Source organism: Rhopilema esculentum, chromosome 21, assembly GCF_057945365.1.
Source record: "Rhopilema esculentum isolate cy_ngs chromosome 21, ASM5794536v1, whole genome shotgun sequence".
NCBI classification, from domain to species: domain Eukaryota; kingdom Metazoa; phylum Cnidaria; class Scyphozoa; order Rhizostomeae; family Rhizostomatidae; genus Rhopilema; species Rhopilema esculentum.
Window position 1 is genome coordinate 12,511,966 of NC_142835.1, and position 24,144 is coordinate 12,536,109.

General features: G+C 36.7%; 1 protein-coding gene across 2 annotated transcripts in view; it reads right to left on the reverse strand.

The window, feature by feature from the left end:
• Positions 1–2,915: 2,915 nt before the first annotated feature.
• LOC135684368 (DNA polymerase epsilon catalytic subunit A) overlaps positions 2,916–24,144 on the reverse strand; it is a 38,461-nt gene continuing 17,232 nt past the window's right edge. The window contains exons 19-65 of one of the 2 annotated variants that reach the window (XM_065199904.2): positions 23,388–23,495; positions 22,853–22,981; positions 22,472–22,574; positions 22,216–22,362; positions 21,917–22,062; positions 21,669–21,727; positions 21,420–21,509; positions 21,042–21,134; positions 20,440–20,509; positions 20,223–20,297; positions 20,027–20,116; positions 19,749–19,816; positions 19,399–19,594; positions 18,847–19,239; positions 18,179–18,295; positions 17,785–18,012; positions 17,458–17,667; positions 17,121–17,253; positions 16,808–16,904; positions 16,483–16,537; positions 16,303–16,386; positions 16,071–16,177; positions 15,811–15,856; positions 15,245–15,327; positions 15,002–15,092; positions 14,829–14,913; positions 13,940–14,012; positions 13,695–13,785; positions 13,406–13,584; positions 13,046–13,163; positions 12,788–12,853; positions 12,157–12,248; positions 11,962–12,051; positions 11,343–11,427; positions 10,865–10,947; positions 9,637–9,757; positions 8,065–8,220; positions 7,694–7,765; positions 7,345–7,452; positions 6,162–6,247; positions 5,832–5,964; positions 5,646–5,692; positions 5,305–5,392; positions 4,772–4,854; positions 4,227–4,359; positions 3,773–3,882; positions 2,916–3,369 (exon numbers count right to left, since the gene is read on the reverse strand). In XM_065199904.2, coding sequence (XP_065055976.2) covers positions 3,306–3,369; positions 3,773–3,882; positions 4,227–4,359; positions 4,772–4,854; positions 5,305–5,392; positions 5,646–5,692; positions 5,832–5,964; positions 6,162–6,247; positions 7,345–7,452; positions 7,694–7,765; positions 8,065–8,220; positions 9,637–9,757; positions 10,865–10,947; positions 11,343–11,427; positions 11,962–12,051; positions 12,157–12,248; positions 12,788–12,853; positions 13,046–13,163; positions 13,406–13,584; positions 13,695–13,785; positions 13,940–14,012; positions 14,829–14,913; positions 15,002–15,092; positions 15,245–15,327; positions 15,811–15,856; positions 16,071–16,177; positions 16,303–16,386; positions 16,483–16,537; positions 16,808–16,904; positions 17,121–17,253; positions 17,458–17,667; positions 17,785–18,012; positions 18,179–18,295; positions 18,847–19,239; positions 19,399–19,594; positions 19,749–19,816; positions 20,027–20,116; positions 20,223–20,297; positions 20,440–20,509; positions 21,042–21,134; positions 21,420–21,509; positions 21,669–21,727; positions 21,917–22,062; positions 22,216–22,362; positions 22,472–22,574; positions 22,853–22,981; positions 23,388–23,495 — 5,181 coding nt within the window. In that variant the 3' untranslated portion in view covers positions 2,916–3,305. The remainder of the gene's footprint in view (positions 3,370–3,772; positions 3,883–4,226; positions 4,360–4,771; positions 4,855–5,304; positions 5,393–5,645; positions 5,693–5,831; positions 5,965–6,161; positions 6,248–7,344; positions 7,453–7,693; positions 7,766–8,064; positions 8,221–9,636; positions 9,758–10,864; positions 10,948–11,342; positions 11,428–11,961; positions 12,052–12,156; positions 12,249–12,787; positions 12,854–13,045; positions 13,164–13,405; positions 13,585–13,694; positions 13,786–13,939; positions 14,013–14,828; positions 14,914–15,001; positions 15,093–15,244; positions 15,328–15,810; positions 15,857–16,070; positions 16,178–16,302; positions 16,387–16,482; positions 16,538–16,807; positions 16,905–17,120; positions 17,254–17,457; positions 17,668–17,784; positions 18,013–18,178; positions 18,296–18,846; positions 19,240–19,398; positions 19,595–19,748; positions 19,817–20,026; positions 20,117–20,222; positions 20,298–20,439; positions 20,510–21,041; positions 21,135–21,419; positions 21,510–21,668; positions 21,728–21,916; positions 22,063–22,215; positions 22,363–22,471; positions 22,575–22,852; positions 22,982–23,387; positions 23,496–24,144) is intronic. The other variant, XM_065199903.2, reaches the window with a different exon arrangement.

The window sequence follows — 24,144 nt, forward strand, 5'->3', positions numbered from 1 at the left end:
AAACTGTCAGCTCGTGTGTTCGAAACGGAGGCGAAACAAAGGCTCGAAAAGAAATATCTTTTTTTAGATGAGTGCAGGCAGTCACACTGTCACGAATTCATATGCTCCCTGAATTAAAATTCAAATCCAGGGCCTCTGACAAAAGGGGGGCCAGGGGGCCGGGGGACATGCCCCCACTTTTCTACGAGTCAATAAAGCTTTTTTTACAACCTTTTGTTATGATTCTTATACTTTCCCTTGGCCCCTCCACTTTCCAACCTGCGCCGGAGTCTACGAATTCATGTAATTAAGCAACAATAATTTTGGTTTACAATTTATTATGATAATTAATTAGCTGTCTATAAAAAATTAAGATAATTAAGATAAAAGCGTTTTTTATTAGTAAGTCGAGTTGCCTAGAATGCTGAGAGAATCGAATCGATTTTTCGAGCCTAGCACCCTACTAAATCAACAAAAATGATAAAATTGAAACAATTCAAGTAAAAAACTTACATAGACTAGGGTTATATTATATAATAAGAGCACGTTAAGTTAGCCCTGATGGTACTTGGAGATTCCTGAAACAATGCAAAATAATTTTGGTCTTTTACATGTTTAGATCCTAAAACGGTCTAAAAGTCTTTTTTGAGATCAGTAGACAGCGAAATTTAAATCTTATAATGATAGATATATAGGCCGAAATAGCCCTAAATCTTCTACAACAAAACAAAATGACGTAAAAGTTACATGATTAATCAAAAAGGCTACGATGTTAATTATTGCATGAACCTTTTTTACAAGATAAAAGTACAAAATCATCAATTTACAATTCACAAAGTTTCCAAAGTACAGCATCTTAAATAAACAAAAGCTAATGGATTAATAATGTTCTTGTTATCATTATATAACGTGCTGTAATTTACCGAATTTGTTCTTTCTCGTCTCTAATGCATTCATTTTACTGTGCGAATGCCATTTTCGCCTATCTCATGTTTATTTGTCTAATGCTAATACAGGTCTTTTACTTACTGATAATTTATTTACTGAACAAAGTAACCTGTATAACTATGAAAGAATATTATCATTATTATATTATTACAAATTCTAACAGCTTGCTAGATTCTCTATTTCTCACCTCCAATCTTCTCATAAACTTTAACTCGTGGTGCATGCTCGTGGTGGGGGCCACATACTCGATAATAGTCCCTCAAGTGAGGCCTGGGACACAATTTTTATAGCATTGTTTAAATTCGCATTCAATTATGTGTGTCGGTTGGTGGCTCTCAGGTGCGGCTTTGCGGGCGGGTGATGCCTCTTCCTGATTCATCTGGTAGTTTTTACTCTTTCTATGTTTATTTGCCACGGGGTTGTCATGGTCTATTGCTCTCCGTGGTATCAACGTCCCTGTAGTGTTTGTGAAGTAATTAGTAGGTAGCGTAATAGGTAACTTGTCTTGTAAATTTTTAGTGGAATATAAAAAAAAAACTAAACTTTAACTCTTGAGGCTTTCGGTAAGTCTTGGATTCTTGAAACTTCTGCATTGATTCTTGCTCACTTTTCATGATAAAATCTTGCTAAGTGCAAAAACTGTTGTGAGACTTCCAAAAAATGACTTAAACAGCTTGTAATTAGCAAAAATAATCAGTTCTCGCAACCTTTTCCACTGTTCTATCAATGATTTAAATTTTGCTGATGAAGAATCGAGAAGGGTTGGGGAAAGGATGTACGTACATTACATGGGGAGATGTACTGTATGTCTGTGTACTTCGCATGCGTACAATATATATAATTTGCTGGAGAATAAGCTGATTTCCATTTACTAAATTCAGTGTTCAATGATCAGTCGTCTCCTCTCCAGTCCTATTAACATCACTGACATAACCCATGGGTAATACTTCGACGCGTATTTTGCTCTGTAAATGATTTGGATTCATTCGGGTTTGGTTGTTATTTTTAAGGTTTTGGGAGTTCATGTCGTTATGAGGGGCTGAAGCGCACTAATCTGAAATCTGACTTTTGAAATGACCATTAGTTTAGAAGCGTAAAATCTGATAGAAAGTACCAGATCTTTGAAGCTTCGATACTGTATTGATGTTGTGGTTGGATTTCTATCCATACATTTTGTAGAAATTTCAAAGGAACATTACGATGTCTATATTCTGATTTCAATCGCTCTTTGGTTGTTTAATCAAAAGTTTCTACTTCTGCGGTTTGAGTTTTGACGGTTCCAAGAGTTTCAAAAACTTATAGATTCCCTTATAAATTTACAATTTTTATATCCTCTCGAAATAAGGTTGCACTTTACTACCTGAAAATTCACAAATAGCTCTGTAATTTATTCTCTTTTTAAGCCTTTGCCTATTGCATATAAACTTCAATCCTGGTCTTTTAATACGTGCCTGTAGGTTTACTTTAGTTATGGATAATACATCAATTATAATGCTAAATTAGCATAGGAACCCTCCATAGTTAATAAGTAGTTGTAATTGAATGAAAAATCGTCAATAAACCCGTTCCAGATTATTGGTTCTTCGTCTTCTAAGTCTTATGCCCGTTGCCACCAAATCTATTTAAAATGACTGGGTAAAAAGTGACTTGGTAAAAACTCAGTGCAGATGAAGGCCAGACTTAACAGCTTCTAGAAACAGGACAAAATGATCGTTCTAGATTTGTCTAAACTCCGTGTACAGTAAAAAAAGCCTCAAGTACAGGAATGCATGGATTGCAAGTGAATAGGTTCTCGAAGAGGGGACCTTTGCCTTTCCTGTAGAAACATCCCTGTAAATATCCATTCGTCAATGTAATTAAAGCAGAAATCTTTTCTCCAGCTTTGCTTGAAAGTGGACAACTAGATACACCAAAAAGCTTTCAAAGATATCAACAAAGATATCAAAGTGAAACGATTCCAGTAGACAAAATATCATTGCTGAAAAATTGGCTCTGTCTTATTTGTCACGAAGCAGTACAGAAATAACCTTAATTAAGATAGCGAGTACCAACTGGCAAATGCAGTTAAACAAGTAAGAAATGGTAGAAGCAATGGAAAGGGGCTTGCCTTTAAACAATAATCTTTAGTTTATGCCTCAGCGTGGAGCAGAAAGTCAAATGAAATAGGACACGTGCCTGAGTTTTAATTGCCTTTCTTTTAAAATTTAAAGAACTGTACAAGATGAATTTCTTACGCTGCACCTAAATTATTAAGCTAAATATCACAATACAGCAAACTACCTTACGACCGATTGACATTATTGAAAAGCGTTTGTTCATTGGACAATCATGGCCCTACTTGCAAGTTCGTACATTTTACTAATTTACAATGATAAAAGTTAGCATTTGTTCATTGATATCAAAAAGCCCGTCATTTCCTGCAAATTGTCCATCTGATAATACCTAAAAAATAAACGACAATTAATTGTTATATTTGCTCATGTGATGAAGATAATTTGGAGTCATGTTAATTTTAATTCAAATCCATTCCTAACTCAGTTGGGAGTTGTTGGGAAAACCTTGAATGAAATAGATACAGTCAATTTCATTTAGCTCACTGAAAAAAGCTGTTTGAAAAGTTTTGGTGTTTGAAAAATACTATTTTGAGGTGTTACTATTTTGAGGTTGAAACGTGTCAATGGAAAAACGTCACGTACTTATCGTCCTTATCGCCCTTAAAGCAGCGGAATTTAGTTGCGTCCTTATCGTTTAAAAACGATGATATCAGTAACATCGATTTCGATAAAATTAGTAAAAAGGGAATGAGAAATGCGATTATATCTGCACCTAGAGATACTCAACTGACCTTGCCACACTTCTGAAGATTTTCAGTTTGTCTAAGAAGGCCTCTCTCGCTATCAGTGTCGTGTAATCGCCTGCGCATTCGCAATGAATATTCATGTTGCGGCCTTTAACCTGAAAATGCACAAATTTAAGATGATACCAAATAGAGTTCTGGTAGTGGGTATTTCAATTTGTATTCTAGATAAATAAAATTACATTACAACTACTGAAATAAGAAAAATTCCTTGAGTTAAATGCTAAAAACTACATAGAAAAATTGCAGAAGTTTAAAATTTAAAAATGAACACACATGACTGGGCAGATCTTCAAATTATTCGTTTTGAGGAAGGCTTGAGTTATTAGAGGATTCAACAAAAATCATTTCTAGATGCAACCAATTTCCCTTAGGCTTGGTGTAAGTTCGCTTCGCTAAGGCGAAAAGGAATAATAGACAGGGAAGAATGCAGGGCAGTTACCTGTTTGCATTTAATGCACTTCAGGTCCTGCAAGCTGTAGGACATAGACCTCTTGCAAAGGATGCCAATCAACTCTTCTTCAATGACGAACATCGAGTAGTTGTTGCGGCAATCTGGACACTCAATCTTCGCTCTGAAATTAACAAAGGCTTTACTGTGCAAGAGCTTTCACCGTTCACAATTCAAACCTGCTACATGAAAAGATACAAGGTTTAACAGATGAGCAGTTAGCTTTCAATTTTCACGCTAAGTTATTTGCTTTCAATTTTGAATGGCACTTAAATAATGAAAAACATTCTGTGCCAAGATGCAAAACAGGACCTATTATATCACTTATTCACTAAAATGAAGAGAGAACGGCTAATATTTGTACAAAGGAATACGAAAGCACTGAAACCTTCATTATAATTTGTTCTAAACATTTTGCACAAACAGTGATACAGCTACTGGGAAAAACATCAAAGCTTATATCAACAAACATAAAAAATAGAGAAAAAAGCAATGAAATGAAATTCGAGGTGGACTGGTGCGAAGGTCAGACTTACGGAATGCTTCCCCTTGGGGGTGTGATGAAAGCATCTCTGCAGAGATCGAGATCACGACAGCTGTTGCAGTATTCGCAAATGACCTGAAAATGGTCGAGCAATGCAGAACAATAAGCACAAGAAAAGAGACAACAAAGACATACATGGTCAAAATTAAAAGAAAGGAATAAAGAAAAAAGAGAGAGAAAAAAGAAAGAAAACACGAATGAAAAAAGAAAAGAGAAAAAAAGGAGGAAAAAATAAAAAAAGGAATGAGGAAAAACGAAAGAACAATGGATTCATTGCTATATAACCTTCGTAATTATCATGGACATGAAAGAAATTTTTTTCCACTAGCAAAGTCTATCTCTAGAGAAAACTATTGTCACCTCCTCAATCCTTTAAAAGGGCTATCTTGATTTCTTTGAAAATAATAAATGTGATATTTAACATTTAAACCCATCGTTAAGATTATTTTGTATCCCAAGACTGAAGAAGATCAACTTAAGGAAAATGCTGAATCTTAATAAACGAAAAAATTGTTTCATTCTTACTTCTGGGACAACAAAAGATAAGCAAGGATCCTTGAAAAATGCATCTTCTGAAAATTCCCCAACGCCGATGAGTTTCAGTAGATCTCTCCTGTAAAAAACATTAAATGCGTCTAGTTGCACCATCATATTTTTATTTTGACACAGAGGGGGGAATTAAAAACGCATATAAGTGATTAGAAGGAAGAAATCTAAGGCAAAATTGAATTATATTTCAAAATATGAAAGGAAAAATCATTGTTTTCAAATGCGAAATCACAGATAGAAAAATTTGGAAGCAACATCTCTGACAAAAAAATCTAAATCTACTAATGTTCAAATCCTTAACATTATATTTTCATTACCTCAATTTTGTAACTTGGCTTTTAACGTTAACATCAAGGGACAAAACCTAGAGCAAAGGGAAAACATCGTCATTTTGAGTCGATAGAAAGTAGATAGCAAAGGTTTATCCAAAGAAATGTTGCGTTGTGGAGAAGCTAAGGTAACAGAAAAGTGAAAAAGCTGAATAGGGAATTTAAATCACTTGCCTGGCACACGTACTTGACGAATTCTAATGCCGGGTTTTTCAATGGCAAATAGGAGCCTGCCAAGACAGGAAAATCAGAACTTGCATCTTTTCCACTTTCTCCACTTAAAGTACGTTGGATTCTTTGAGTTATACTAAAAATAAGAATCGTAATGAAGCTAAAGTAACCGATTAATGAGACGCAAAATATATTGAATGACGATGTTAGACTTAGACAAAATAACAAGCATTGGCTTTTAAGATGAAAGCTTGTTTAGATTTAAAACAACTTATAGAATTTCTAAATCATATAGGACGAATCGAGTAGAGTAAAAGCATCGTTGAAAAGCACCTAAACAGCTGTTCAGTAAGCTCGCTTTTTATCCGCGACTGTGCGAATTCCACGCTGCCAGGCGTGGCCGATGTTTCTGCCATTTTCTGTAGAAGAAAGGAAAAGTTCAGTGTCTTCCTTTGCAATCAAACCATTTTGAATTCATTTAAGAAAATACTGAAATATTTCACTAGACAAACTGCAATTACTTAAAAATGTTCAGGCCCTGGTTTCCCAGAAAAACAGATTAGCTACATGGGTGAACTGATAGGTTAGAAAAAGGTTACAAATAGTCTAGTTATAGGTTAGGACGAAACATGTAAAGGGCTAGTAACGGGTTAATAATGGGTTAATAATGGATAAGTAATGGATTAGTAATGGGTTAGTAATGGGTTAGTTATGGGCTAGTAATGGGTTAGTAATGGGCTATTAATGGGTCAGCAATGGATAAGTAATGGATTAGTAATGGGTTGGTAATGGGCTAGTAATGGGCTAGTAATGGGTTAACAATGGGTTAATAATGGGTTAGTAATGGGTAAGTAATGGACTATTAACGGGCTAATAATGGTTTAGTAATGGACTAGTAATAGGTTGGCAATGAATTAGTAATGGGTTAGTAATGGGTAAGTAATGGACTATTAACGGGCTAGTAATGGTTTAGCAATGGACTAGTAATGGGTTAATAATGGGTTAGTAATGGGCTAGTAATGGGTTAGCAATGGACTAGTAATGGGTTAGCAATGGACTAGTAATGGGTTAGCAATGGGCTAGTAATGGGCTAGTAATGGACTAGTAATGGGTTAGCAATGGACTAGTAATGGGTTAGCAATGGGCTAGCAAAGAGTTGATAATGGGTAAGTAACGCGCTAGTAATAGGTTAGCAAAGGGTAAGTAATGGACTAGTAATGGGTTTGCAAAGAGTTGATAATGGGTTAGTAATGGGTAAGTAACGTGCTAGTAATAGGTTAATAATGCGCTAGTAATGGGCTAGTTATGGGTAAGTAATTGGCTAGTAATGGGTAAGTATTAAGCCACTGAAGGCTAGTAATGTGTTAGTGAGAATTAGATTGATAATGGGTTACAAACTCCTTAAAGGAGCTCTCCCTTTAACGAACTTTTGAATTGAGGTACTGCACAACCGTTAACCACATCAGCATCGTTAAAAATAACGCTTTTACGTTGAGCAAGAGGTAGTTATGGGTACCTGGGCCTGGGTTCCAGACCTCCTTAACGGAGTGTCATCTGATTTTCTCAAAGCATTTTGCTCCTTCAATTTGGTATAGACCGCATGAATATGCCCCGCAATCACAACCTGCGAAAAGAAAAGCATCAATAACGAGAAAAAGTGTTTTACAACTTAACTAAAGCATTTCGAAAGAATTTATCCAGCCTTGTAATCATGATAACATAATTTCTTTGAAGGAAAAGAAGTTATCGAAGGCCACAGACGACAAGCATCAAAGAAAGATTTATGATTTTTCTTTACATCAAAGAAAAAACTATTGGAAAATAACATGAAATTTATAAGATATTGCAGGCTAAAGAAGACAAACCTTAAAAAACTCTTGACATGAAGCAGCCTTTGGAAGGAAATTGACGATATTCCAGTTCATTTCGACTTGAGACTAAATCAGAAGGATAGAGAAATCAGTAAGTATCAAATCAGTAAGGCTCATGACTTATATATGTCTTTCTGCCCATACCTTATATTATTTTAAACGCTCTTTAACTTGACCATATTAGAAAATCTTTTACTTAACCATAACTGCCTCTCGAAAAACAATCTTTTGAATTAAACAAAATAAGGCAACAATGGGAACGAATTCAAGGTCATCGATGTTTGTACAAAAATCTTAAAAGAAAAAATAAGCTTTGTATGGAGGGAGGGGGGAATTTTGCCCTCGCATTCGAAACAAAAACTCACTTGTCCGTTGGGATTTGTTTCCATGACGTCATCCTCAAGCACACTTCCATCAAGCTCCTCCACATTTGGATCCTCATTCGATTCACTGTCACAAAATGCATCAGGATCTTCTACAAACTTTTTAGGGATTATTCCTCTTATGCCTCCGTGATTCGCCTTTAGTAAAAAAAATTTCTTATCAGTTTCGAATTAAACAGGCCGAAACAGCCAGAAATTGTTCTGTAGGCTTTAAGAAACGCTGGTGCAATAAGGAAATAAAAATCGAGAGGCAGATCACTGCTTAAAATCACGTACGCTATTGAGAATAATCACAATTTGATCACAAATTAATCACATTAACAAAATGATCAATTTAATCACCAAGTATCACAAATATTGCTTAAAAACAAATATTAGAATTTTTGACCACGTTTATTCACATATGTTATTGAAAAGTGCAATATTGAGAAGTGCAATGTCCCTTTCACACTTATCAAAACTTTTCATGAACACGTTCGAAAATCTGCGAAAGCATGCTCGAGGAAATGAACAAAACAACATCAAATTGTACCCTGCGATGGAGCAGAAATTAAGGCCTCGTTACGATGCCGGGGTCACTGAAACAACCATTGCTGTTTTTGTTGCTCAAATGCCACTGAAGTTGATCTGACCGAAAACCACGCCTGATGGCAGTCATTTTTCACTTATTTCTCGTTGGTTGCTGTAAGGGCGGATCAAGACAGTTCCGGCTGTTGCAGTTGCAACTGTTACATTTATGGGAAATGATTTATGTCATATTCTTAAAATTTCCACCAATTAAAGTTTGATAATCAAGTTCCATATTTCCGGAACTTTTAATTTTTTTCCCTCGGTGAAAGTTTCAGGAATGACAGTTTCACTTTGCAATAGCGACATCACTTACGAGGGGCAGAAAACAGAAAACATGCATTTGCCTTAATGTCTTTTACAAGGTGTTCAACAACTCTACGCTGTTTTTCACTTCAGGCTATTTGCATTCATGTTGCTAATGCTACTGTTCAGGAAAGATAGCTTTTTTTGATGAATATTCAATTTCTTATGACGAAAGTAGATGGCCCACAGAACAGAAAACATGCATTTGCCTTAATGTCTATTAATGTATTCAATTCAACAACTGTTCACTGTTCACTGAAATTATTTGAAAGGACTTTTGAATCTATGATTCAATTTCTAAATAATCACAAATTAGTCACAAATTAATAAAAAATTAATCACTTTTATCACTAAAAATCAAATTAATCACACACAAAATTGATTCAATCGCAAATCAATCACTAGTGATTATTGATCTCGTACACCATTTTCAAGTGATTTGCCCCTCGAAAAAAATAACGAAGTTACTCTTCAAAACATCTAGTGAGCCCTATCGCTATGAAATCTTACTTGCTTCATCCATATTTTTTAGAGACGTCGATATCACAAATGAATTATCTTTAAAGATTTGAAAAGGTTAAAGAAAAAGGTTGTTTCGTTACTCAAAGCAAAGATAAAGATCAGAATCAGTCGCAATTACAAGAAAAAAGGATTGCAAAAGTATAGGAGAAGAAGTTATACCTGACCCATCCAGTATAAATACTCCCAGCATGCAGTTGGAGCTAGGTCAATACTATGGAAGAGATCTTTGCACTGGATACTCTTGAGAATGAAATGGACATAAGCAAGTGCATCTTTCACACTAAAAGAGAAAGATAAACAACAATTTAGCAGTTTTTTATGCCCCTTTTTAGCTTTATAAAATGGACACGACATGCTTGGATTTCAAAACAAAAAGCAGTTCAATATTTAGCCTGATAACAAGCCCATTTATTCTAATGACAAATGCTGACATCGAATAGATGGGCTGGTTATAGGGCTATTCATTATTAACTTCAGCTGCAAAGTAGATAAACATCAACATACATTATAATCATCATTATCATCATTGATATCAACAGAATTTACTCACTCACTCTTCACTCCTCATTCCACACTGACTCACTGACTCACTGACTCACTCACTCACTCATTCACTCACTCACTCATTCACTCACTCATTCACTCACTCACTCATTCACTCACTCACTGACTCACTCACTCACTCACTGACTCACTGACTCACTCACTCACTGACTCACTCACTCACTCACTCACTCACTCACTCACTCACTCACTCACTCACTCATTCACTCACTCACTGACTCACTCACTCACTCACTCACTCATTCACTCACTCATTCACTCACTCACTCACTCACTCATTCACTCACTCATTCACTCACTCACTCACTCACTGACTCACTCACTCACTCACTCACTCACTCACTCAGTCACTCCCTCACACACTCACTCACTCATTCACTCACTCACTGACTCACTCATTCACTCACTCACTCACTCACTCACTCATTCACTCACTCACTCACTCATTCACTCACTCACTGACTCACTCACTGACTCACTGACTCACTCACTCATTCACTCACTCACTGACTCACTCACTCACTCACTCATTCACTCACTCACTGACTCACTCACTCACTCACTCACTCATTCACTCACTCACTCATTCACTCACTCACTGACTCACTCACTCACTCACTCACTCACTCACTCACTCACTCAGTCACTCCCTCACACACTCACTCACTCATTCACTCACTCACTCACTCACTCACTCACTCACTCACTCACTCACTCACTCACTCACTCACTCACTCACTCACTCGCTCACTCACTCACTCACTTACTCACAAAATTCAGTCAAATTCTAAAAACATTTTTGCGCAAATAAAAAAGATTTTACTTGTGTTTCTTTGTGCAAAGTATAATCTTGTTGAAATTTGCATATACAATTGTTGAGCCTAGCTTTTTGAACTCTGCAATCAACTAAAAATAAAAAAATTAACTACAGTTATTCTAACTATAAACTGCCATTAAATCACCCAAGAAAAAGTTATCATCATCAACTGTCGAGATATCCTTTTGACATTAACCCGAAGGTGCAAATTAAATCCAACACGTACGTGAGAACTGTCCCTGTTCTTACATAACTTTCAATGTGAGAAAATCAAAAAGAAAAAAGTTTAGTTATTTCTTCTAGTTTGACAGTGTTGGTTAAGCAAGACAAGCAATTTGAGCAGAAAAGAGACTATTGAGGTATCTTTAGGTCTGCATTTTAATTCATAGGTATATTTACTTCGTTTGTTAGAACACAATATGATTGAGTTGCAGGTTCTTGCGCACTATGCTGCAGACTCAAGTGGAAAAAGAATTGGGTTCACCTGCATGAAAAGCTTCTTCATAAGGCCATGGATCATTTTACAGAGGGCTGGATCATACAGCATAGATGTCTGGCAACGAAGCCAGCTGAAATAGAGACGATATATTTATTAAAATGGAGCCCACCAGGTAAAGTTTCCACGTCAGTTAGGATTATTTAAAGTCCATTCAGGACCTAGTTAACTGTCCTTTCTTCGGAGTTTAATTAAAGAGTTAGTATAAAACGAATGGCTAGCTGAAAAGTTCCCAAAGTTTTCGATTCACACTGAGCATTTTATAAAATACAGCTACTTTTATCACTGATCAAACAATGCCAGTAGATAACAAAACAATTGTTCGCTGGGTCAGAAGGAAGAAAAGTGCGGTTTTGCCCACCAAGCAGATGAAAATAATGAAACGGCCAATGAGGCGCAAATCCAGTAGTCTTTTTATAAAGTCAATTGGCTGCGTGTGGAAAAATACTTATTGCTTGGCTTGGCATTAGGGTCGAATTAGAACTTGATTACAAGGTGTACTTACTAATAAATTGTTATGGAAAGTCAAAAACAGTGTTCCCAAATGTCCCAAAAATTTACGTTTCAAGATTACGAAGTTACAATGAAATATAAAGGAAGAGATTACCGATAGAAATGAATGAGTTGGTTGTCAGCCAATGGGTTTTGATTGGACGAAACTTCGTGAAGCCAGTTGTAAATCAGCCCTTTCAAGACTCTACAACATATAACATATTTTTAAAGATAAATACTGCTTCCATGGCTTTAATAAAACCAGCACTGATGCAAAATTAAATTTCTGAGAAGGAATAGTAAGAGTCACCTGAACGCTGTGGAGCACAAAGCTGCCTCGTCATAGCTCGTAAGCGTCGAAACCGCACCCGGTCCGGCTTTGATCAGCTCCTCCAGAGAGGCCTAAGCAAAAAATCATTCAGCTTCAATCTTGGGTCCTATTGAAAAATTTACCATTGGACCTAACGGTAGCTAGTCTCAACGCAAGCGTTAAGTGGAGATATGTTTTTAGGTTGCTTTGAAGAAACTAGCATGTCACGGTCTGCAGCAAAACTACAAAAATCTTGCTTCCTATACCCCTGGCCATTCCGATGGCTTTGCACTTAGCATCCTGTAGACTTGCTCACGCCAAAAAACCAAGCAAATGCACCACAAATGCAATTGGAAAACGAGGAAAGATTGCATTCCTTAGATTCAAAACAGATTAGCAGTTTTCCATAATCTAAACCCAAAAATGTGATGCAATTTCAAACTGACCAAAGACGATTCTATTAACATCTATGTTGCCTTTCAGCTACTTTCTCAGTAGGCCTATAGCTCGAAAAACGCTTTAAAAAGATAAGCGTTCACAATATAAGCTCTTACAGAAAGGGAACAAGAATTAATGAATTGGTTGCAAGAAGAGAGCAAGAGCACTAGTTTGAATTGGTTTAACATCATACCTGGGGCAGTGAATCAAAACTGACAGCGGTTCCTGCGCCGCCCTCTGCATCGTGGACATGGTGTGACTAGGATGAAAAAAATTGCAATAAAACAAAGCAAGGAAATTTCAAGAAAAAAGAAGGTATCAACTAGCAACTAAACACTTTTATTCAAACCAGATGATAACAAAAGTATGTTTTAAAAAGTCACGTGTAGAGTTTGGCGAGCTGATGCAGATTGCCGAAGAGCAAAGCAAAATGGCAGGAAAATAATCTTACTTGGATGACAGTATTGACTGCTAAACCGTCGACTGAGATTTCAACACATATTGTCGGATAACAGCAGGGATGGTTCACTTCCATACTTCTTCCCCCTTCGTCGAATTCAGTCACCAACCTGATAATGGGAAGTCAGGCTAATCTTAAAATTCTTGGTACTAAAAAGCATTCGACGAACATAAGTTCTTGTTATTTAGATTTTAACATCGCTTAGTTTCTTCACTTCGTAAAAGAGGTTTTGTGAGCTAAAAATGTTCAAGCATGACTATCGCATTAAACTAGTGAATTTTAAAAGCAAGTATCACGATTGCTGATTGCGATCACTAAAAGACTGGTTACTGATTGGCAAGGCAAGCGAACCTGTTATCGTCCTCTTCTTTGCCGCCAAGGTCGGGCCGCTCTGTCGGAGTGATCCACATAAGATGGCTGTTCTTCTGCAGATTTCTTGCAAAGAAAATGTCTGACGCAAACAATGTTGGGTCAACTGGAGGAATATTGCCAATAGGAATATGGAAATACCTCGCGTTGTCTAATTGCATCTGCAAAAATACGCAAGTTTTGAAACTGAAAATAACGACAAAGTTTTTATACGAAAGTCTAACAATAAAGGAAATAATGTAAATTTTTGAATACCAGATAAATCATTTACCTCGATCCATCGATCAACCTCAAAAAAAGCCCGCATGATTTTCTTTGCAGCTTGTCTCTGCCAATCCAAAGCCGTGAATTGATTTGCGTCACTAAAGAGAATGGACGTGGTTCAGGAATTTAACTGGAACAAAATTAAAAAATGCACTGAACTATACGCGGTGGAGGCGCTATTTGTTGTTTCAAAACCAACAAAATTGCAAAAATAATGTTCATTGTTATCTGCTAAAGTTAACAAAGAATTACCTTTCTGGGGGTGGCATTTCGACGACAGGAAATTCAGACACACTTGGAATGAGAGACTTAACGTGTTCTTGATCTTTAATGGAATGAAAATGTTCCGTGAGAAAAGGCAGAATGAAGTTTGAAGGAACGGCTTAATAATAAACAAAAAATTGCGACGTAAACCCAAGTCAGAGTGAGCTTAGAAGATGCTTCGCATATGTAAACAATGCGTTGATGGTATTATCGAGATTCGAGATTAATGCATGAGTAGTAAAGTATTTAGTACAGTAACCAATTGTACAAGCATTCTAAAAAAGAACATGTCATTTAGGATATTTCGCAAACAAGATTTCTTAGCAATGATCACGCTATCATTGTGAAATTACAGTCGCAAAATATTGTGTCTATTCTTTTCGTTATATGGGATTTGAAGCGCAATTTAACAGTGCTGTGAGTGTAGCAAACAGGGAAGTGGAAGCGGATAATTATTGTTTAGATTATTTGCCCCTTCAAGTTCTACTTTTTCGGTAAATGTATCGCATACTGGTAAAAATTAAAGAAATGCCCCTGCGTATTGCAATGTTTTCGAAAGCCATATACCAGGGACAAGATTAAAGTCTTGCATGCATGATATTAAAATAATGCACTCCAGCTAAGGTGGAAGGAACATCTTGGAAACCTTTACGCGAAAAGTCAAATTCATAACAGCCCCTGTTAAACATAAATAAAACCAACATTGACCGAAGTATGAAATATGACAGCTGGAGGTTTTTGACAATTCTCTCTACCACTTTCCAATACAAAATCGATGCATTTTGAATAACAACTTAACATAAAATACGTTAGTCTTCTAAAAACGAGGACTTTCAGTCAAATTTGGGCAAGGTTTTAAAACTAGAACAGTGTGTACCTAACGGTGATTGAATAAGCAGCATCGTTGGTCCACGTTTTTCTTCTTTGTATCCAATAAGCGCACGGTGAATCGCTCGATGAAGCTAGAAGAACGAAAAAGATGGTCATAGTTTCGACCTTAAAAAGGCATAAACATTTCCAACAACTATTAGCAAACGAACATACTCTTACCAGTTTTGAATTTGTTTCTACTCTAACTTCAAAGGAGTATGCCTCTGCAGGGCCATGGAAGACCTCGTTTTGATCCTCAGCCTCTTGCATCCTTTTAAAAAAAGAGATTCAAATTGAACACATTTATGTCGTATACAAAGAAGCGGACATACTTAATACGCGCAATTAGCAGCTTTTTCATGTCAATTTGTGCCTTGAAGAACACTGCCATAATCCAACAAGAAATAGAAAGAAAAAACTTACTTAAGAGATCTTTCTGCCTGATACAATGACTGCAAATTTGGCATCTGGTTGCTTCTTACGGTGTTGAGGACAAATACAGACGCCTGGAAAGCAATAAACGAGATTCAGCGATACAATTTTCCATTTTGTTCGTTCGGATCCTTATTCTGACGTTTTATATTCTGAGGAGTGTCAGGCAAAAGGCTTTTAGTATGTTAAGAAAAGTTTGCTTTTTACAAAGCTATTTTCCAGTCCTGTACAGCAAAAAAATGTTCACATTCAGCAAAACACAATATATTGGCGATGTTCGTCTTGAGTGGTGCATTGCATTATCATAAACCATGCATAGCAGATTGTCACAGAAAACTGTTCACTAAAAGTGTTCCAAATACCAATAGACGATGCAGAATTAGCGAAATCTGCATTTTGACTTGCTGGATCAAAGACATGATTAGTGCACATGATATTCCTGTCGAAATTTGTTGAAAGTGTTATTAGTTGTTTAATCAAAGTAAAATATTCCATACAAAGATCGTGTTTTGCTTTTAAATATTTAAAAATCAAGCAGAAAACATCAAATAAAATACCTTTTGGGTTGGTGGAAAGAAAAGACAAAACACAGCTCGATTTTCTCTGGGAAGGAAAAATTTAAAATTTAGAGGAATATTCGTTTCAAATTATTGCGAGTTATTGTTTAATCCCTCAAAGATAACGGCAAAGGTTTCACAAAATGTCAAAACTGTTTTAATCGCATCATGCTTAAAGCAAGTTGTATTACAAGAATATGAGTAATGATAATATCTAGATTAGAATAAAGAAATAGCAAACATTATTTTTTCGTACTTACAGCTGACAGTGATAGAAATAAATATGCTTGATTTGCGATTTCACAAGGTAATCCACCTCCGCAAGGGTCTTAAACTCAAGCTGGTCCAAGTCAAAAATCTCTAGCTCCTAAAAAATTGAAAGGCAAAATCACCATTAAAAGCAAACGCATACATACACATAGGCTCAACACATAATTCTACAATGTAAATATTTAAAATTAAAAGGAAAAGTTAAAAGAACAGGCAACTGACTTTGCCAGCGAAAGCTTTTGCGGTGATCCTGTTGACCTGACAAGCACATCCGAGGCGAATGATTGCACGAACATTGAGCGGCACCTAGTGGAAAGGAAATGTCAATCATAATTACAAAAACAAGGAATAAGACAAGATAGAATTGATGAGAGAAAACTAAGGCAAAAACAGCAGAACTACCTGAGTTTCATATATTCCCTCGATATCGGGCGAAGACAAATCTGCGGACAGTTCGCTAAGGAGAAAAATATGTTGTAATAAAAAAACAAGACTTTGGAAGTAAAAATTGAGGACAGGTTACAAGTATTATGCAAAAGAAAATGTTATGAGAAGACAAAATGAAGACATAAATTCAAGGCCTCACAACTTCATTAATGTCCCATGGATAGGTGTATCGTTATCCAACCAAATGTTGGGGACATGATAGCTAACGACAAGAAGGCAATGGTGTGAAAGATCTAAGAGGAGACAAATCAGATATATGAAAACAGAAAGAAAAGGGTACCTCATGTGCTCTCTGAAGACTACTTCTGGCACTGCATACTCGTATAGGAAGAATGATGGGTTGGAGCGCGGAAGTGTTCTGGAAACACGTCGCCATGCTGAATAAAGAAAAATTTAAGATATCGAAGGTACATTATCATAGAGAACTATCAAGTAACATAGAGTAGCGGGCTGCATCAACAGTAATATGAATCATAGAGTAACATTTAGTATCAATCGTTGTAACAAGTAGCAACAAGTAGTAACTGGTAGTATCTGGTGGTAATAAGTAGCTAAATAAAGTAACAGAAAACTACTATGTAGAAGCTACTCACTTGCCCCTTCACCTTCCTTTTGCTTTCTTGAGTTAACATAAAAAATTCGCGGCACATTTACTTTGATGGAATGCAGTTCCTGCCCAATCATGGCCCAAAGGCGAAAAATCCCTGGGGTGTCAGCCTCTGTTATCTGAAAAACAACAGCAAAATCATACGGTCTATCATTTTTTCGAGTGATAAAATAACAAATCATTTAAAATGGTTACATATAAGAAATATATACATTATCCATCTTAAAATCGAACAACCAAATTAAAACGCATTGAAAAACCATTATTCTGCATTTTTCAACGATAGAATTAGGTTCACAAAACCTAAAGAATAAACTATAAACCTGAACAATTTGCCAGGGAGATTCCAGAATAGACTGCGCTTGTCTTCTAAAGAACCCAGTGAGGCCGACTTGAGGTCCGCTCGATTGAGCTCGGCCAGGGGCGGTGGCTACGTAGCCAGCCTCCTTTCCAAGCTGCTGTCTTGCTTTTCTTTGATGCGACTGAAAACGCCATTTCTTCTTTTGAAATTTGACCCATTCCAACAGCTCATCCTATGAAAGTCAGTTTGGTAGTTCAATATGCGTAATTTGAAGAGTTCCAACAAAACATTTCGATTTAGGATGTTACCAGTCATAACCCGACTGAGCAATTGTATCAAGCTCTCATACCTTGGTTGTGCCCTGTTTAGGGGGATCGCCCAAGACAACTTTCCAGTGTTTAATAAGGTCGTCTTCGTGAAATTCAGAATCGACGCTTCTCTTGCCATCAATTTTTCGTCTCTTAGTTGATATAGGAACATTGGGGGAACTGCGTGGTCTTTTTTGTGATCCAAAGTCTTCGATGTCATTAACTGAATCCTGGTTACCTGCAGGGTTTATTGGGACGCCTGCTGGATCCTGCAAAGGAAATGAGTTTTCCTTTAAATTTGGCAATAAATACATGTGACATAGCTAAAGGAACATTCATCAAACAAAGGAGGTTGTCAGAAAGAGTGACAAAAATTGTTTGTGGGTAGCAAGAAGGCTTATTCAAATCATCGCCTAGAAAGGTAACTAAGTTTACCTTTTTGGCTGGGAGGAACATATCGTTTATCTTGTGCTGTCTAAAAACATCGTTCTTCTCTAACAGCTTTTTATGAAGCCAGTCTGGATGACGACACCGCGGCACTGGGTTTGTCACCTGGGAAAAAAGACAAAGTTATGGATGTATCATAGTTTGTTACCCCATTTAAAAATTTCTCTTTTTCAATTAGAGGGAAACATTGCGATATATTCCGATGCCTGATGGTCGCATACGGTGAAACTCGGTTTGGCAATTTAAAATGCCTTTTCTACCCCATAAGATATGTTTTTACGGCGAAAAACATTCCGATTATCGCCATTCTTGACACAAATAACTCGATAAATTGCTTACAGGAATCACGATAAATAAGGTTTGTTAAAGGCATTGAGTCATGATAAATAGACTGGGTACACCCAAATTGCCAAAATCCGCTGAGTCATGATTTCCATGACTGCGATGCTATTGGTTGACCTTGAACTGGTCACATGAACTCACCTTGTACTGATTAACATAACAGTTTCCATCAATAGCAAGTTGTCAACAACGGATGCCAATATCACATGAAACAGCAGCGATCACGCCGAAACCAAATGACCCCCTATAGAGAAAGCCTATTTACCATGACTCAATGCCTTTAAAATACAATAAGAAAGACCCGACAAACTTACTCCCTGCAATGCAGCTGGTATGGTGATGATTTTCTGTATGCAACTATTCAGTCGCTCTATGTAGTAGTCCCAATCCAAAATTGACCGAATGTCGAAATCCGTCGCACTTTTCAGCCACTTCTTCAGGTAATGCTTTTTGATGCTATCTTCAGTTTGGAAAATTGCCAGTGGAATCGCTCTTTCTGTAACCGGGGCACCTTCCGGTTTCCTTGAAATAATAAACCGGCAACTAAGGCCTTTGTCTTTCACCATTTGATCCCCGAGAAATTCAGCAAGCCTTTTTGCAGTACTGATCGATGTGGACTTTTGAGATCCATATTCTTCAAGGGTACGAGACATGCTGCGATTTTCAGAAATTAGTTCAAACAGTTCGGTGTCAGGAAGATTCTGTGCCTGTTTTGAAAATGAACGAACGATAGCGTTGAAAATAGCGATTTTACGTGAAAACAAAGCGAGAGAGAATGAAAGAATGGCAAACGAGTATGAAGATTCATTTAGAGAGAATAACACAGAAACGTAGCAAACATAACAGGGAGCGGGAAAATCAGTTACCTTTGTGTAGAGAATATCAAGCCAATAGTCTGCAACCTTGGCAACCGATTCATAAACTGAAGGCAACGTGGTTCCATTCAGAAAAGATTCGAAGACGGACGACTGGAATATCTTGATCAATTGGAGTTCGCCTCGACGTTTCACTTCAAAACCCTTCAATTCTGCAAGACTCCCGTCATCATTGAATACGGCGTATCTTTGAATTAAGGCAAAGCTTTAGAATGGTCATTTCCTATGCAGTTATCAATTTAGTTTTTTCTACAGATATCGCAACATCACTTTATCAGAATAATTAACGAAATATGACGACGATCAGGAAATAAATAAGCACAATAACGAATCTGAGTTACCTTTTCTTTAGTTTCTTGCCTTCTTCTTTTGACGCTGGCAATATCATTGCTTTGTAAGGCCCGTCAACCTGGAAATAACATGGAAGTCGAAGCAAAAGAAATTCGGCTAAAACATTTGATTGCATGGTTTAAACCATTCGTGAATACGGCAAACTGGGATATTGTTACAGCTTCAAACACTGTTGAATATAACATGAACTCTTAGAGAGTTTAGGGAGTTGCAAACAGTGAAAGAGTTGTCAAGATAAAAGAAGAAAATAATTAATAAGGTGACGAACCTCAAAGAAGATGGAATTTTCGCTTTGAACTTCATATTTCATCTTCTGAGGATCAGTCAGTTCGTGATATTGGTGGTTGGTAAAGTATTTCTGCAAAAACGATAAACCTTTGCAGGATCTCAAAAATCTTAGTTAAGACACACAAAACGCTTAAGGACAAATTTAAGCAAATAAAAAACAGTTGCTTGGTACTTACCTTAACCATGTAGTTTAGCATTGCACCTGGGTATGATACGACGACCTTCGGCTTTTTTGGGTTTGACGTTTTTATCTAAAAAAGACAGATACAACAATAGGATGCTGCTGGCAGGACTAAAACAGGGAATGGAGAACTCAAGCACTTGACAACATCATCAACGTAAAGTAAGGAACTGATACGATAGCAGATAAGGGATTCACAATGGGATACGTACAACATAGTTTTCAGGAAAACTTGCAGGAAGGATGCACCAAATTCCGTCAGTATCCAACTCCAAAGGTCGCCTGTGCCAAAAAAAGAACACTCCTTAACGTCCTGGTTATCAAAAGCAATTGGAATATTTTATAATATCATGAGCTTGATCTTTGTATGACATGGGGAAAAATTCATTCGGTTACATCCAACCAAATGCCAAACTTTGCAGCAACAAGCGAGAATGCTAGTTTGTCAAAATTCTGCTTTAAAGGTTTTTTGTTGATTCTTTCTTGAAAAAAGATTTCGAAATATGAACATATGATCGGTGTTGTGGCCATGAAAATTGAATTATTTAGCAAGATCGAGATCCTTATTGTTCTTCTCCAGCCGGACGAAAGAGACAATGTAGAGACACGGTACCACCGGCCCGTTCAAATGTTTTGATTATGTTACATTAAGTACCTGAATTATTTGAGTCTGATTCCATGCAACATGCTTACTCTATATATTGTACAATCGAAATGTATTGTATTAAAAGGGGTGCAATGGAAATGAAATGAAATTCATATCTGTTAACGGTATATCTTAGAATAGCTTTAAAATGGCAGGAAGGTTACTTACCCAATCTGCTCTACAATCTCTCGCGCATGCGTGATTATATTAGCTCCAGTGTAACAAACGATACCAGCCATTTCCATCGAAAACCATCTGGAGCTGAAAATGCAAAAATGGAACATGCATGAATGAGACATTCATTACCAGCTAACTAGTCAATAATTCATTTGTGTAACCTAAATAGTTAATCCGAAACCAAAAGTATGAAAATATACTTTTCCATCAGAATTTTCGTTTCGATCATCAAACAACTGACGCAAAATCAATCGTTGTACTTCATTTGAAAAACTGTTAGTTTCAAATCTAGCCTTCTTACTTCTTCAAAATTTATACAAGGAAAATTTTCATATCCATTGAAAGATGGATCAAAAGGAAGAGACCTACCCTTTTCTCATTACGTAACCATAAAAGGAGTTTAGGATACACTTGTGAGCCAGCTGCAATGAGTCGTACAAAACCTCCATTCCTTTGGCACTATGGACGGGAGATGACGTCATTTTAAAAATACATCCAAATGAAAACATACGTAGACGGGTGTCACCAAATCATAATGAAAGACAATGGCCTTGAAATAAAGTAGCATTATCGAAGCAACAAGAGTGTGAAGTCATAGTATTTGAGGAATGAAATTACTATTTTATTTCTGCAGGATCTCCTTTCTCTACAGCAGCTCCAAGTTTCTTCTTCCAAACCTGTAATGATTAAAATTAGATTTGATACAGCTCATTTTGTTTCTTTAATAATTTCATGTCACATTTAACTTTGAAAATAGCGATTCTAAAAGCTCAAAGAGAATTAAACCATCAGGTACCACAAAAGAAAGAGTTCAGCTTTTAAGCAAAATCAAGATTTGAATTACAAGAAAAATTAACGAAATTTACCTTCAAAAGACCCTTGAATTCATATCTTCTATCCCGAAAAGCTCTCACAGTATCAACATAGAAGGAATTTTCTCTTTGGCAAATTATAGTCTTTCTCTTCTCCTCTCTGACAACTTTTGTCTTTTTGTAAGCCTTATGACAATAATCTACGTAAGAAACAAAGAGGATGCATTGATAAACTACAGCATAAAGTAAATTATCAGGTAAATTGAAACGACAATGTGATTTTTTACGAAGAATAAATTATTTAATGCGAAGAACAAAATGAAATCCGAGAGTCACAAGCTACGAGAACCGACCTGCAAGCCGTTTTTTGCCCATCCTCGCCTGCTCTTGCGGTGGCAAAGAATGAAAAGGCCTTGGAGGATCTCCAGGATTATCCCCTGCAACTGTTTCAACTTCCAACTGCTGCTTGATGTTTTGGTACTCATTATATGATGCCGGCGCTGAGGAAGTAACGGACGCAGTTATTAGCTCAAATACAACGTGAAGACATTCCTTGGAAGTAAGCGTTGGTTTAAGAGTAACTTAAAAAATCTGAGTAAATTTACGTACAGAAATCGCCCCTCCACATCCAATCCATAGCCCTTTGGCATTTTGCACCTGGTCGATTGAAATCACACGAAGCACATATCACCTCATCAACCATAGCAGGAGGCTAAAAGATAAAAGGAATCCGCTCCTATAAGTATTCACTACAAGTATTCACTACAAGTATTGGAAAATGAAAGGATTGCGAGACAGAGAGGAAAGAGAACAAAAAGAGACAAGAAAGAAAGATGGAAAAGACAGGGACAGAGAGAAAGGTAAACTCAGAGGCAAATCAGGGACAGGGGCACAGAGAAAACTGGAGATACCTACAGCAAAAAAAGGATGAGCAAAGGATAAAAAAAAACAAAGAGGGAAAGAAAAAGAAAAGAAGACAAAAAGTCTAACCTGCAAACGATTTGTCAAAATGATATTTGGATACATTGCAGCTACATCTAAGTGGTAAATCATGGGGTTTTCGAGACGGGCAGGAGTATCACGCAACTCGCCAAGCTTTCTTTTCAAATCGGCACAGACCTGCAAAAAAAGTTGCAGTGGAGCTGTCACAATTACTAAATTGGAATTAAAAAATACGCAAATGCAAAAACATAAAAACTTAAAAACCCAGAAAACCTAATAAACATGTACAAGAAAATACAATAGGAACGCCAGTGCCTAAAGAAATATTTAAAACAATGGAATTTGTTTCTGACAAACATGGTATTAGTCTGGGCCACTAGTGAGAAAACAGAAGTACGGAATTCATAATGAAAGTGCATGGAGTGGAACGTAGAGCGTTCTCTGACGAAAAAAACTTCAGTTGGAATATTAACAAAAGGGAAGTGATTCTCTAACAAATAATTTTACGCCTACTGTCTGGAGAACAGTCGAAATCCACCTAGACTACAAAAGTAGCTGAGATATTCAGAAATTGAAAACTTACATCATCAAAGTTTGTGACTTGTTCTAGGGGCACTTTCTCTTCCCTTTCGATTGTGTCCTGCAACGTATCTGCAACCGATTCTATCAACATGTCGAAAGCCTTGGGCACCTATAAAAAAGAGCCTAGAAGTTTATCAAAATCTTAAGACAAAAACCATTGTAATCTATCAAGGTTAGGGGCACCTATAAAAAAGAGCCTAGAAGTTTATCAAATCTTGAGACAAAAACCATTTTGATCTATCGAGGTTAGGGGCACCTATAAAAAAGAGCCTAGAAGTTTATCAAAATCTTAAGACAAAAACCATTGTGATCTATCAAGGTTAGAGCCACCTATAAAAAAGAGCCTAGAAGTTTATCAAAATCTTGAGACAAAAACCATTTTGATCTATCGAGGTTAGGGGCACCTATAAAAAAGAGCCTAGAAGTTTATCAAAATCTTAAGACAAAAACTATTGTGATCTATCAAGGTTAGAGGCATCTATAAAAAAGAGCCTAGAAGTTTATCAAATCTTGAGACAAAAACCATTTTGATCTATCGAGGTTAGGGGCACCTATAAAAAAGAGCCTAGAAGTTTATCAAAATCTTAAGACAAAAACTATTGTGATCTATCAAGGTTAGAGGCATCTATAAAAAAGAGCCTAGAAGTTTATCAAAATCTTGAGACAAAAACCATTGTGATCTATCGAGGTTAGAGGCACCTATAAAAAAGAGCCTAGAAGTTTATTAAAATCTTGAGACAAAAACCATTGTGATCTAT